The sequence below is a fragment of the Oryzias latipes genome, chromosome 5 (assembly GCF_053564925.1).
Source record: "Oryzias latipes strain Hd-rR chromosome 5, Olatipes_Hd-rR_3.1".
Taxonomy (NCBI): Eukaryota; Metazoa; Chordata; class Actinopteri; order Beloniformes; family Adrianichthyidae; genus Oryzias; species Oryzias latipes.
Window position 1 is genome coordinate 17,983,347 of NC_136241.1, and position 13,001 is coordinate 17,996,347.

Genomic DNA, 13,001 nt, shown 5'->3' on the forward strand with positions numbered 1-13,001 from the left:
AGGCTCACAGCGGTTTCTACTCCAGATACTTTCTGGTCCCAAAACGGGGTGGAGGCCTGCGTCCGATTCTAGACCTGCGAGCACTGAACAAATTCTTGAGGAAGTACAAGTTCAGAATGCTAACATACCCAGGTCTGATACGGTTTGTGCGTCCAGGAGACTGGTTCGTCTCCATAGATTTGAAAGACGCATATTTTCACGTCCCAATATGCCCCCCTCACAGAAAGTATCTCAGATTTTCCTTTCGAGGGAAGATTTACGAGTTTCTAGTGCTCCCCTTCGGGCTCTCACTGAGTACGCGGGTGTTTGTGAAATGCACGGAGGCCGCTGTCGCACCCGTGAGACAGATGGGCGTTCGGCTGGAAACGTATATAGACGACTGGCTGCTCGCAGTGCAGTCTCCCGAAGAACTCAGTACGCAGGCCGGGTTGCTCACATCGCACCTAACTGCACTGGGCTTCGCAGTAAACTGGGAAAAGTGCATGTTGACACCAGTTCAAACGATCACTTTCATCAGCTTATCCCTGAACTCAGTCGAGTTCAGAGCGCGACTCTCAGCGGAGAGAGTGACAGCCTTCCAAGCGTGTCTGTCAAAGTTCTGCAGGGGGGCGTGGATAACGTTCAGACTGTGCCTCAGGCTCCTCGGGCTGATGGCATCGGCTCTGTCCGTCATCCCTTTTGGTCGCTTACACATGCGTCCTTTTCAGCGGTGGGTGGCGTCGCTCAATCTGAGCCCCGCCCGCCATGGTCACCGGCAAGTGTTTGCTTCGTTGACGTGCATTCTCGCCCTACACAAGTAGAGGGATATCTCTTTCCTCGCTACGGGCGTTGTCATGGGAACCGTGCAAACAAGACAGGTGATTACCACAGACGCCTTGCTGACAGGCTGGGGAGCCACTCACGAGGGCAGGACAGTGAACGGTCTGTGGGGCTCTCACATGCGATCAGTTCACATAAACTGCTTGGAACTCTTGGCGGTGTCTCTTGCACTGAAACATTTCTTACCCTTCTTGAAAGGGCGCCATGTTTTAGTCAGGACCGACAATACCACGGTGGTGGCATATATCAACAGACAAGGAGGGCTGCGCTCATTTCAGTTGCACACGCTAGCACACAGACTGATTATGTGGAGCAGCTCCCGACTTCTGTCGCTGCGGGCCATTCTTGTACCGGGGATAATGAACCGGGAAGCCGACCTGCTCTCCAGAGGGAACCCGCGTTACAGGGAATGGAAGCTCCACAGCCAGGTGGTAGCCCAGATGTGGAGCATTTACGGTCAAGCAGAGGTCGATCTCTTTGCTTCAGCGGAGAACGCTCAGTGTCAGATGTTCTACTCTTTGACGGACCAGAGCGCCCCCCTGGGGGTGGACGCTCTAGCGCACGAGTGGCCGTGCCGACTTCTGTATGCGTTCCCACCGATGGAGTTGATTGCCCCTACCCTCACCAGGGTTCGGGAGGGGAAACACTCTCTCATCCTCGTAGCCCCTCGGTGGCCCGGGAAACACTGGCTAACGGACATCATTCAGATACTGCACAGCCAACCGTGGCCTCTGCATTTACGCAGGGACCTCCTGTCGCAGGCCCACGGGGAAATTTTTCATCCTCATCCGGAACGTCTGGCTCTGTGGGCCTGGCCCGTGAGAGGCTGAATCTCATGGTAGCGGGACTCCCGCAGAACGTCGTGGACACGATCCAGAGTGCCAGGGCGCGGTCTACCCGCTACGCCTACGGCGCGTTTTTGAGGACTGGTGCGTAAAAATGGCCGTGGTGACTTTCCAGAGCCCCGTCCCAGTCATTCTATCGTTCCTTCAGGAACTGATTGAAAAAGGTTTGTCCTTTTCCACCAAGTGTATCTGGCGGCCATATCCGCCTGTCACATAGGTTTTAATGACAAAACAGTGGGCCAGCATCCGCTTATTTGTCAGTTTATGAGGGGCGCACGTCGGCTCCGACCGGTGTCGAAAAGCCTTGTTGCTCCTTGGGATTTACCGTTGGTGCTAGACGCACTGTTGTGCGCACCGTTTGAGCCACTAAGGCAAGTGAGCCTCAAAGCGCTCTCTTTTAAAACAGCTCTGCTTATTGCACTAGCTTCTGCTAAGCGAGTGAGCGACATCCATGCGTTGTCAGTTCACCCGTCCTGTTTGCAGTTCTCCAGAGGGGATTCTAAGGTTTTGTTGAAACCGAATCCGGCATTTATGCCCAAGGTTTTCAACCCTGCCATACCTTACCACCCCATTGAGTTTTTGGCATTCAACCGGCCTCCTTTTTCCTCTACGGAGCAAGAGACGCTTCACACATTGTGTCCTGTGGGGGCGCTGCGCATGTATGTGGAGAGGACGGCTGGCTTCAGAAAATCTGAGCAGCTCTTTGTGTCGTGGGCTTCTCACACTGGTAAGCCCATAACCAAACAACGCCTGTCACACTGGGTTGTGGGCGCTATAACCATGGCTTATAGCAGCAAGGGGTTAACACCCCCGGCGGGCCTGCGTGCTCATTCCACTCGCGGCATGGCATCATCATGGGCAGTTTTTCAGGGCATCTCTCTGGATGACGTGTGCATGGCTGCCGGTTGGGGAACACCTCACACTTTCATCAGATTTTATAAATTTGATGTCACTATACCAGGGCTGCCTCACGCGGTGCTAAGTGTGGGGTCCACACCTACACCTGTATGATCAGCCTGGTTGTTCTCTGTTGGTCTTCGGAGTAAGCTTATCTGGCAATACGGGAGTCTCTACATCCCATAGTGAGATACCGAAACGAATGTTGAAAGAGAACTTTAGGTTAAGAACTTAACCCCGGTTCTCTGAAACATGAGTGAGGTATCTCACCAGATCACCCTCCTTGCCTGGAGCGAGAAGAGGTGTGCTTACTTAGACTGAGGAGAGAAGATGGCGTCCGGCTCTTATGGCAGGAGGAAGTCCCGCCTCCTGAGAGCAGACATCACCTTCTGTCTGCCAGTCAAGACTGCCATAATGTAATGTAAAAGAGCTTCTGGGGGACAGCGCAGGGGGCGTGTCCCATGGTGAGATACCTCACTCATGTTTCAGAGAACCGGGGTTAAGTTCTTAACCTAAAGTTGTTCAGACAGCACGCGCCGCGCGCACACACACAAGACAAGGCAGCGCACACACATCAGTGGCGATCTCGTAGGGGACACGTGAGCGCCCTAGACTAAGAACACCCGTTTCTGTGTAAAATTAATGAAGTTTTCATCAAGCAGCCCCTACCATGCTGACACCTTGCTGCTACGATGACAATGACTGTATGTTGCGCTGTTTAGAACACGCTGGGGCGGCGTGTTCTACACAAAACAAACAGGTAGAGAGGCGGGGCTTAGATTCACTGCTTATGATTCCAGACCCGTGACACACTATCAGCTGCTTCCTAATACTTAATAATAATTAATGACTAATGATAGTTGTCATCCGTAAAATTAATATAATTTATTGGGTTTACTGGATTTAAACAAAAATAAATAAATAGAAAGGAGTCTGTATCAAAGTGAATTTGTTTCCATCATCTCACTCAATCCTAACTCTGGGTGTTTGACGGACAGAAAAGTGTATTCAAGGTTGTGGAAATTGGGCAAAAGATCAAAGGAAACATCACCCTCATAAAGAAAAAAAATAATTAGATTAAATAATTAATTTTTCTTCTCTGAAGCAGACATCGATTTGGAACATGAAAATTTAAATTTCCAATTCATTAATGTTTTTTATAAGGCCTATATTGCAGATGAGGAGCTGACGGAGCAATGCTAGGCACTAGACAACATTCTGGATTTTGAAGGGAACTATGATTTGGACAGTAGAGAGCTTGTTCAGGACTTGTTCATTGACTAAGTCTCCTTGAGCTTATCACGTTCATGTCTGATAAGGATCTATCAGAAATATATCCCAACTTTTGGACTGCTCTCAGGATTGCACTCACCTTGCCAGTCACTGTGGCTCAAGCAGAGAGGAGCTTTTCAAAACTCAAGTTGATCAAGTCATACCTATAGTCAACCATGTCTCAGGAGCGACTGAGCGATTGTTAGAATCAATCATTCATTAGGGGAGCAGATTTCATATGATGACGTTATTGATGAGTTTGCATCAAGGAAGGCTAGAGGGGTTAGGTTTTAGTTAGTGTTTTCTGTTCTTAGTGCAATGGTGCTGCAGTTATATTTATTTTAGCGTGTTATTTGTGTGATAAAAGATTTGTGCTTTATACTATTTATTTTAAATTATTTTATCAGTATTGTGTTTGATTAAATATTTTTCTCCCCAACTGTGTTTTTTGCCATACTTATGGTCTTTTATTTTTAATGTAAGATAACTGTTCTAATGGAGCAATACAGACATCATTGAGTCAGGTAATACCCCATGAGTTATAAATCCAGTAAAACAAATGGCAAGAAGGAGAAAAATCCTAAGGCTGGCATATTTAAGATGCTCACTTATGGTTACAGAGATTTACAGTCAACTAATTTTTATTAAAAACATACTATACAAATCTGCCCATTCTGGTTTTGTCAGAAATCATTCTCTGAAACCAGCCGCCAAAAACAATAACCTTAAAGTTGGACTTCATGTTAAAATGTCTGTGAAAACACATCTGATATATGAAAAGAAATATGTAGACTTCAATTATTGAGCATCTTTTCTGGTATGCCAACATATTTTTTTGGTTTGAATGTTAAGTTCCTTGTATAATGTTAAGTATGATGTTTGTCTTATGCTAGGATTTTGTTTTGTGCCTTGGTTAAAATAAATAAATGAAAAAGTATTTGTGTATACCAGTGGTGGAATACAGATGGTTAACTCTTTACAACACATTTCCAGAGACTTACCTCAGACTCTGAGTCATCATGGGACAGTGCTCGTCTATAGCGTACTTTACTGCTCCCACGCGTGTCCTCTTCTCTCTCTTCCAGTTTTGCTTTTGTCCTATGCTTTTTCATAAGGAAATTATCAACTACCCAAAACATGAGGGCCTAAAATGACCACAAAAAAAAAAGATACAGATGTATTAGGTTTGAATTGAAAACTATTCCTATATTTATATTATTGCATTATGTTAGATTATATTTATATATTTTTAATATAATGGTTGATAATGGTTCCATGTTACTAAATTCATATGTTTAAAAAATATTTGTCAATGTAATTGTCGTTTTCTTTCAATCACATGCTCAAATAAAATAAAATAAAAAATGGTACCAGGACTTACGTTGACAAAGAATGGAACAATGAGCATGACTATTGCAAGCTCCAGGTCAGGATTGTGAATGGTACTAAGCAGATCCAGCTGCAATACAATAAAACCAAACAACAATCATTTCTTAATGTCAAGAACTAAAAAGCACTCAATTTTTCAAGACAAAAACAGAATCTTAAAATCACACCCAAAATTTTTTAAGGACTTTAAAGACCCACTCCAATAAAATTTTATATATATATATATATATATATATATATATATATATAGATATATATATATATATAGATATATATATATATATAAAATTAAGATTATAATTGCATTTCTTTATTCAAATTGTAGTGAATTAGGAGAAAAGAAAAAAAATTATTTGAAAAGCGGGCCACAAGCTCCCTGCTCTGCTCATTTCTGATGCATCCACTAGCAGACATAGAGATCCCTGTACATCTTTGTTTTCCTTTATCTGAGCTGGAATCTGGCTTGAAAGTGTACAGCTGGATAGCTCCAATACTGCTCACCATTTTTCTTGCACCACTAATGTTAGCTTGGGGCATATAAACAAAGAAATTGTGGAAAATAAGCAGAAAAAGATGGCATAATCATAATTAAAAGACCGCATTTAAAATAGATCAAAAGTTGATTGGAGTGGGACTTTAACCACACTATAAAATGAAAACAAAAAGAAAACTTTATTTTTAACTATTAGCTTTAGATTGTATTGTTTTAACAAATGTATTAATAACACACAATAAATGAAGGCTACTTTAACTGTTTAATGAGTTGATCTTCTCTTACCGTTTTCCACTGGGGGATGAGCAGAACCAACATGATGAGGATCTTCTCAAACATCATGATGAGAATGTACAGAATACACTGACCCAACCACGCAGAGCACTGAACTGGCTCTCCTGAAGGGAGAAAAAAAACCATAAAACACAGACATAATGGCTAAAAACAAAAAATGACACTCATGCTAACGTGTATGTTTAGTTTTTCCCATTCCAAATCCAAAATTTAAAATAAGAAAAAAAAAGCCATTTATGATTAAACAGAGGGTTGATTTTTGAAAAGTTCAATGATTTCAGATTAATAACCCCTTATGTGAGCATCAGATGAATAAAAAAGATCTTTTACTGTGAACAATTATAGATTTTAACAAACTGCACAATCCAAATTCTAAAAGTATTATTATAACATTACCGTAAATTGGCACATTTCAGACAAATATTTAGAGATGGCAGACAGAAAGTGAAAATGGCAGCATTGCCTCTTAATTATCACAAATGGAAAAGAAAAAGTTTTCTGACACCATTTTTGATACGGAACCACTTGAATGTGCATATAACCCTTGTGCTATCCTAGGCACTTTGACATTGGGAGTTGGGTCATCTAGACCCCACAAGACAGTGCGCTGAACTTTTTTCTTCAATGATTTGTGATCTTCACTGGTTTCCATGGATTACATGAAATCTTTACACCTTTATCCACCTTTGTCATGGTAGGGATAACATGCCAATGGTCATCTTGACCCCATAGGATAGCACAAGGGTTAAAAATATGATCTGACTGCAGGAACTTAGTGGCAGATAGTTTTGTTTTACAGAGAGCAAACCCTGCCCTCCAGTGGTCAACATGTGTCTTGTCTGTTGTCTTACCATATTCTCCAAAGCGAAGAGAATCCCATTGCCTCCACTCAACAATAGCGCTTACAACTCTCACTCCTGCATAGATCACCAACATGCCCAGGGAGGCATCTAGTAAAAAGTTAATGAGGTATCTATGAAAAAGCACAGGAGAACATGAATGCATCTGCTGGCAGTGTGTAGACAAACTAGAAAAAATGAAATCAGAGGAAACAAATCAGATACTCACAGTGAGCACGGATCCTCTTCTGTGAGGTCCGACAAGTAGACATTGGCAAAATGAATGAAGAGCATTCCAATTGCTTGCTTTGAGGTGTCCAAAAACCTACCGAGAGAGAATTAGGTTCCTTCTACAACACATTGATGGAAAAACTGCTGATTTGGATATGAAATACTTTTACAAAGCATTTACCAGATCCTCCATGGTCGCCGCTCATGTTTGGGCTCTCTGAAGCGTTTCACTGTAGAGGAAGATCAGAGACGGATCAAACTTAGAGACAAAAAATACTGTATTATATATCGGGCAGGGCTCAAGGCTAACTTTAAAGCACTGGTTGTAACAGTTTATCAAAATTAAATGAACCCACATTTCACACTGCATTGCCTTTACAGTTTAACAGGTTTGTATTTGTTCTTAAAGCTGCTGTCCATTTGCTGTTTTAAAGGAGTTGCAGACAAGATGCGGCCCAGACATCACTAGCCAGAAACTGAAATTCTACAAGATTGTGGCACCTTTTATTACCGTAAACCTTTTTCATGTGAAAAAACAGTTGAGTGTTCAACATGAGCTTAAAACAGGGCAGAAATAATAATGGTTTTATTCCTTTCAAAAAGTAGTTTTGTAAAACTGTAACACCAGAGCTTTAGCTTCAGTATTTGCATTCTTTCAACAACAGTAACTTTGCAACCCTTAAGGTGATCAACGTCAATTAGCGTATTCTGTTGCGGAGAAGAGCGGCTGTGCGCCGATATGTAACAGTTCATATGCATATCGGGGAAATGCCGCTTTGAATCATTCCTGATTTACAATGATACACATTGAGTTACGCTCAGAGCAAAGCAGGCTTTCACAGAGATATCTCAGGTGTCAAAGGCGTTAAGGTAAAAAAGTAAGGTCGCCAGTTAAATTAGTATTTTCCGAACAAAGTGTGTGTGGGGGGTTGGTTGGTAAATGTCCGGTTCTGGCTACTGATATCAGGATGCCATGTTGTCTGCAACCAGGTCCTCTTGGCTAAAAGCGAGAGGAGACACTTGGACGGCGCATTTGCGTGAAATGTTTTTATTTTTTTATGGATGCATGCCTACAGGAATGTGAGGTGGGAAGGGTCGCTCAGTCCAGTTCTCATATACAGTCAATTATTACACATTAATGGTACTGCAACTTGCATAAAAACTAACTTGAAATTTATAGTATTTCAGTAAAATAGGGCAAATAAAGCATTTATTAAATAATGAACTCCTTTTTCTAGACCTTCATAATGCACTCTGAGCTGCTCCAATCTCTTCTTTCTTTACAACATTCCATTTTTACTGTTAAAAAAATTATTTAATGTAATATTACTGCATAATGCACGAGTTGTAAAAGCTGTACGTCTTAATCCTCTGAACCGTTTATGTACGACGGAGTTTTAGGGCCACCAAAAAATAAATAAATAACGTTCAATGTTCTAATGCTAATATAACAGACTATTTTCATTCCTCTTTATTGTTTATGTTGAAACGGGATGTTTCATCTGGAGGACGGGGTGCATGTAACATTGTTTACTTCTGTGTTGATGTTCGGATGACAGGTTGATGACATAAGGTGACAAATGAACTTCAGGTTATGTGAATGAAAAGGAAAATAAGGTTGCAGCGGTCCTCTACACCCAAACGTGTCTCTGAGCTCCTTATTTTACATGTGAAACTACACTTTTACTGACACTGAACCCTGGAAAGCCGGCTCCACTGAAAATAATCAGATTTTTAGTCGCCCCCTCTGACATCCCTCCCTCTTCTTCCCTTCTTTCCTTTTCCGTCCGGTCCAACACCAAAGATTTTCAATCATGGTTGAAATGAATAAAGTTTGGCCTCAATTACAAAAGGGGTTTATTCAGACATACCTTTGGTTTGTCTGAAGATTAATAACCCCTCTTGTTAAAGTAAAATATGTCCAACACAAGAGGCCCTCAGCTCTCATCTGCCTGCCTAGCTGTTGGACAGGACAAGTTAAAAAAAAATGATAAAATAAAAGATTTTTAGTCGCCAAATGGTTCAGAATCTCTGTTTTTAAACCTATCCGGAAATAAATCTTCACAAAAAGGCTCCACATATTTCATCTTCAAGCTAGGCTCCGATAAACAGAAAACTTTGGGGATATTTCCTCGTTAACCTATGACTTTTATCTCGTTCATTTACGAGATGTTAAGTCGAAGATTTATGAGATAAAAATTCGTAAATTTATGACTTAAAAACCAGTAAGTACATCAAAAAAATAATTTAACAGTTATGACTTTCTTTCTCATAAATTTAGGACTTAAAAGTTGTAGTTTAAATGTTTTTTTGTTTTGTTTTTGTGAACTGGCCCTAAAACTCAGTCGTATTTATGCTTTTGGGAAAAGGTAAATTATTAATTTGAGGGAGGAAACCCGACTTTCAATGACCATTTATGAGTTCTGTTAAATACCCAACAATTAATAGCCCCTACGTTTTAATGCTAACACATCAAACGACCACATGGCGTCAGTGTCTAGCACTGTTCGCCCTAGGTTTAGGATTTTTCATTAACCACCCATTTTGAGGGACAACTTTAGCGTTTTACATACGAATCAGTGTGCGGGGGGAGAAACCCGTACCAGAGGGGACTTCTTGCGCCGTTGGGGCTTTCCAGCAGCAAGTTCTGACTGACTGGAAATTATAGTTTCTAATCGAAGCGCCATTTTGCCACGAGTCTACGGCGCTAAGCACGCAACCGGAGTAAAAAAAAACCCAGCTCAGACTTAATTTTAGTACGGACGAGACCTTAACATTGTTGTAAAAGCGTTGTTGGTTTTCTTTATATCTGCTCACGTTATCTGAGGCTACAACCACCGAGTTTATCGCACGAGGCTACTTACTCACCCACCTGAGACCGCAGAAGCTGCTAATGGAGGCGCGAGCGTCTTTGCACACAACACTAACTAAATCCCGGCCAATCAGAGGTGCGCTCGTGCCCTTCGCTATCTTTTGATGCTTAGACCACTGTGAGTCTGTTGCGAAACATTCTTTTTTTATACTTCACGCACGCGCGCTACTACGACCTGACGTTTTTGTTGTTGAGATTTAAGTCTCACGTGCGACCTACAGAGCTTGTTACGGAATATCCGTTGTTTTATTAAATAATATTAATCGTTTTAACAAGGAAGATAATTTGCTAATAATAAATTAAGCATTTACAAATATATTTGTGGTTAAAAAAAAAAACAATTACTTAAAATCTAACACACATCGTCATCAAAAAGTAAACTTTTTTTCACTGCCATTATTTCCAGATTTTACCAATTTAACAAACCAAAAATAAAAGAAGCTTATAAACTGATGATACATGTCTCTGGCCTCTGACCACCAAACAATCTGTTAGTATGTAGTACAGTACAGTATTTTAAACCAGATACATGGGTTAAAAAATTACAGTTGAAGTAGACTTAAAAAAAACCTGCTGAAATAAAGTCTAAATAGTGTCTTTTAAAAAAGTTTTAAGGTTGTGTGCATTTGTATATGTAGATTAGGCCTATTTAAAAAGGAACCCTGATAATCGTCTGACAAGTTGTTCCTCTTTCTTTTTACAATGGCCTCTTGTTGTACGAGGCTCTTTGATCACTTTTATTTTAACCTTGGTGACAGAAAACTCTGAAAACATTTTAAAAGAGGAGATTATTTACGTCTCAATGCAAAACTTTGTGTATTTTCAAATCAAGTTATAGCTTTAAAAAGAACTTCAAGTGAGTCATTGTATCCTAGCAAACTAGTGCAATAACAAGCTGTGACCTCAGCTTTTGCTCTCAACACATGACTTCAGACTGAACACACCCTATGCAGCAGGGTGAGATGTGAACATAAGTGCAGGGAAGGCCCAATCTCATCTTTTTGAATCAAAACCATTGTATTTAAACAAAAAATACATATAGTTTTTTAAAATTTTAACCATAAATGCTCATTTCTCTTTGTTTTTAGGCTGATCCTCAAGGCTTGTTGCCACAGCAAACCATCTGCCTCCTTACTCTCTTCTCCTCCTTTCTGGTAACTGAAACTTCAGTATCCTTTCATTAACATCGTCACCGTCTCTCCTTAGCAAAAAAAAGTTTTAAAAAGGCTCAGCTGGACCTTTTTAAGTTGAAGACATTTTGCTTCTTATCCAAGAGGGGAAATTTCTGAAAAACTAAGTTAGAAGGATCATTTTTCTGATATGGAAACATCCTGGATAAATGAGTCACCTAATAGATACACTGCCATCTCAAACTAGCTTCTCTGAATTTATCTTCAAACATCTACCATGAGCTGAGCTGTTCCTCTGATGAATTCATTTCACATTCTATCCATCCTTGTCACTCCCAAAGATACTTTAACATGTCAGCGTGTCTATTTCTCAGAGCCACTGTCTCTAAACCAGCAACATGGCTGGTCTCCAAGTCTCCACACTTTTCTTCCCCTTCTTGTTGACTCGCTTTGGTCACACATCACGCCTAAAACCTTCCTCCACCCATTCCAACCTGTTTCCACATGACCTCATTCTGCGTTGCTCTGGACTGTTGACCCAAAGTTCCTAAAGTCAAACTATCAGAGAAATAAATGGAAACATATACTCGAATATTCTTGCTAACACTTTGTCAAAACAAAGCAACATATAAGTTGGCCTGTAAATATTTTAAAAATGACAAATATTTTGAAAATCAGTTCAACTAGTTTAATGATTTCAAGCTTGAAAGATTTGGGCATATGGATGCAACAAAATAATGTCAACCCTGAAACCCTCTTTGACATCTGACTGTTGAAGGAAGCAGTCCGCTGGTAAAAACTGGAGTCAGGATCTAACAGGATGACGTCATTTTAGCTGCTATTCTTGTACGTACACTATGAAACCAGCTTTCTTATGGAATCAAATGTTTCCCAAATTTATGAAGCTGCAAATGAGGCCTGGGTCTGGTTCCCCTGTGGTGGTCCCCAGCCTGGATGAAATACAGGGTTGTGTCAGGAAGGGCGTTTGGCGTAAAAAACTCTCTACCAAACCCCATGTGCTGATCAGTGAAAGCTGATTCGCTGTGGTGACCCCTGCGGATATGCCAAAAAGTGAGCAACAACTCACATTTGAATCGAAACTTTGAGTTTATTTCTTTTTTTAAGTGCCATGGTTGTTCCATGCGTCATTATTTCCACTTTGCAGGAATCTCCTCTTCAACCCTTTTATGACATATTTTATGGTTTAATTATTGAAACCGTGCATGTCTTTTGAAATGGCTCTGACAGGTTCTCTGCATGTACATCTGGAAAGCTAGAAAAAAATTTTGTTCTTTCAGTGATGTTGATTTGCAGTTTTAGTCACATGGAATGTTGATTAGCTGTGTTGGATTGTAAAAAAAAAAAACGTTTTGTTAACGTTTGTAGAAAAAAGGCAAATAGTTGTTTCCCTAGTCTGTTTTAGACTATAGAAATTGTCTCAGAACCTTTTGAAGAATGCCAAAATCTAGGTTCCAAAATAAACGAATGAATGAATGAATGAATTGAATGAATGAATGAAACGTTTTTATAGCACTTTACAACACCATCAGCATCAAAGTGCTTTGCAATCAAAAGAGATTTAAAATTGAGCAAAATCCAAACAACAATTAAAAAATCAGCATAACGTTAACAGGTAATAAAATGCATAAAAGACATATACGAATTCAATAAAACAAGTCAAAGAAAATAAGATGCCACCAACTACTAAGCCATTCTAAAAAAATAAGTTCTTAGTTGTGACAACTGTTTAGGTCTGATGTCATGCGCAGTTCTGAAGGAATATTATTCAATAGCTGGGGGTCACCATCGGAATAGCACGTTCACCCAGTGTCTCTGGTCACATTAAGCAGGTACTTACTGGTTGGCAGACCTAGAGACTATATAAAATGGCTACAAACAGTTATCTGGTACTATATCATC

At 40.6% G+C, this 13,001-nt stretch overlaps 1 protein-coding gene across 1 annotated transcript in view; it reads right to left on the reverse strand.

Moving 5' to 3' along the window:
• stimate (STIM activating enhancer) overlaps positions 1–13,001 on the reverse strand; it is a 39,136-nt gene that overhangs the window by 23,674 nt on the left and 2,461 nt on the right. The window contains exons 2-7 of the mRNA XM_023954984.2: positions 7,261–7,309; positions 7,078–7,173; positions 6,861–6,982; positions 6,001–6,113; positions 5,215–5,292; positions 4,835–4,978 (exon numbers count right to left, since the gene is read on the reverse strand). Coding sequence (XP_023810752.1) covers positions 4,835–4,978; positions 5,215–5,292; positions 6,001–6,113; positions 6,861–6,982; positions 7,078–7,173; positions 7,261–7,309 — 602 coding nt within the window. The remainder of the gene's footprint in view (positions 1–4,834; positions 4,979–5,214; positions 5,293–6,000; positions 6,114–6,860; positions 6,983–7,077; positions 7,174–7,260; positions 7,310–13,001) is intronic.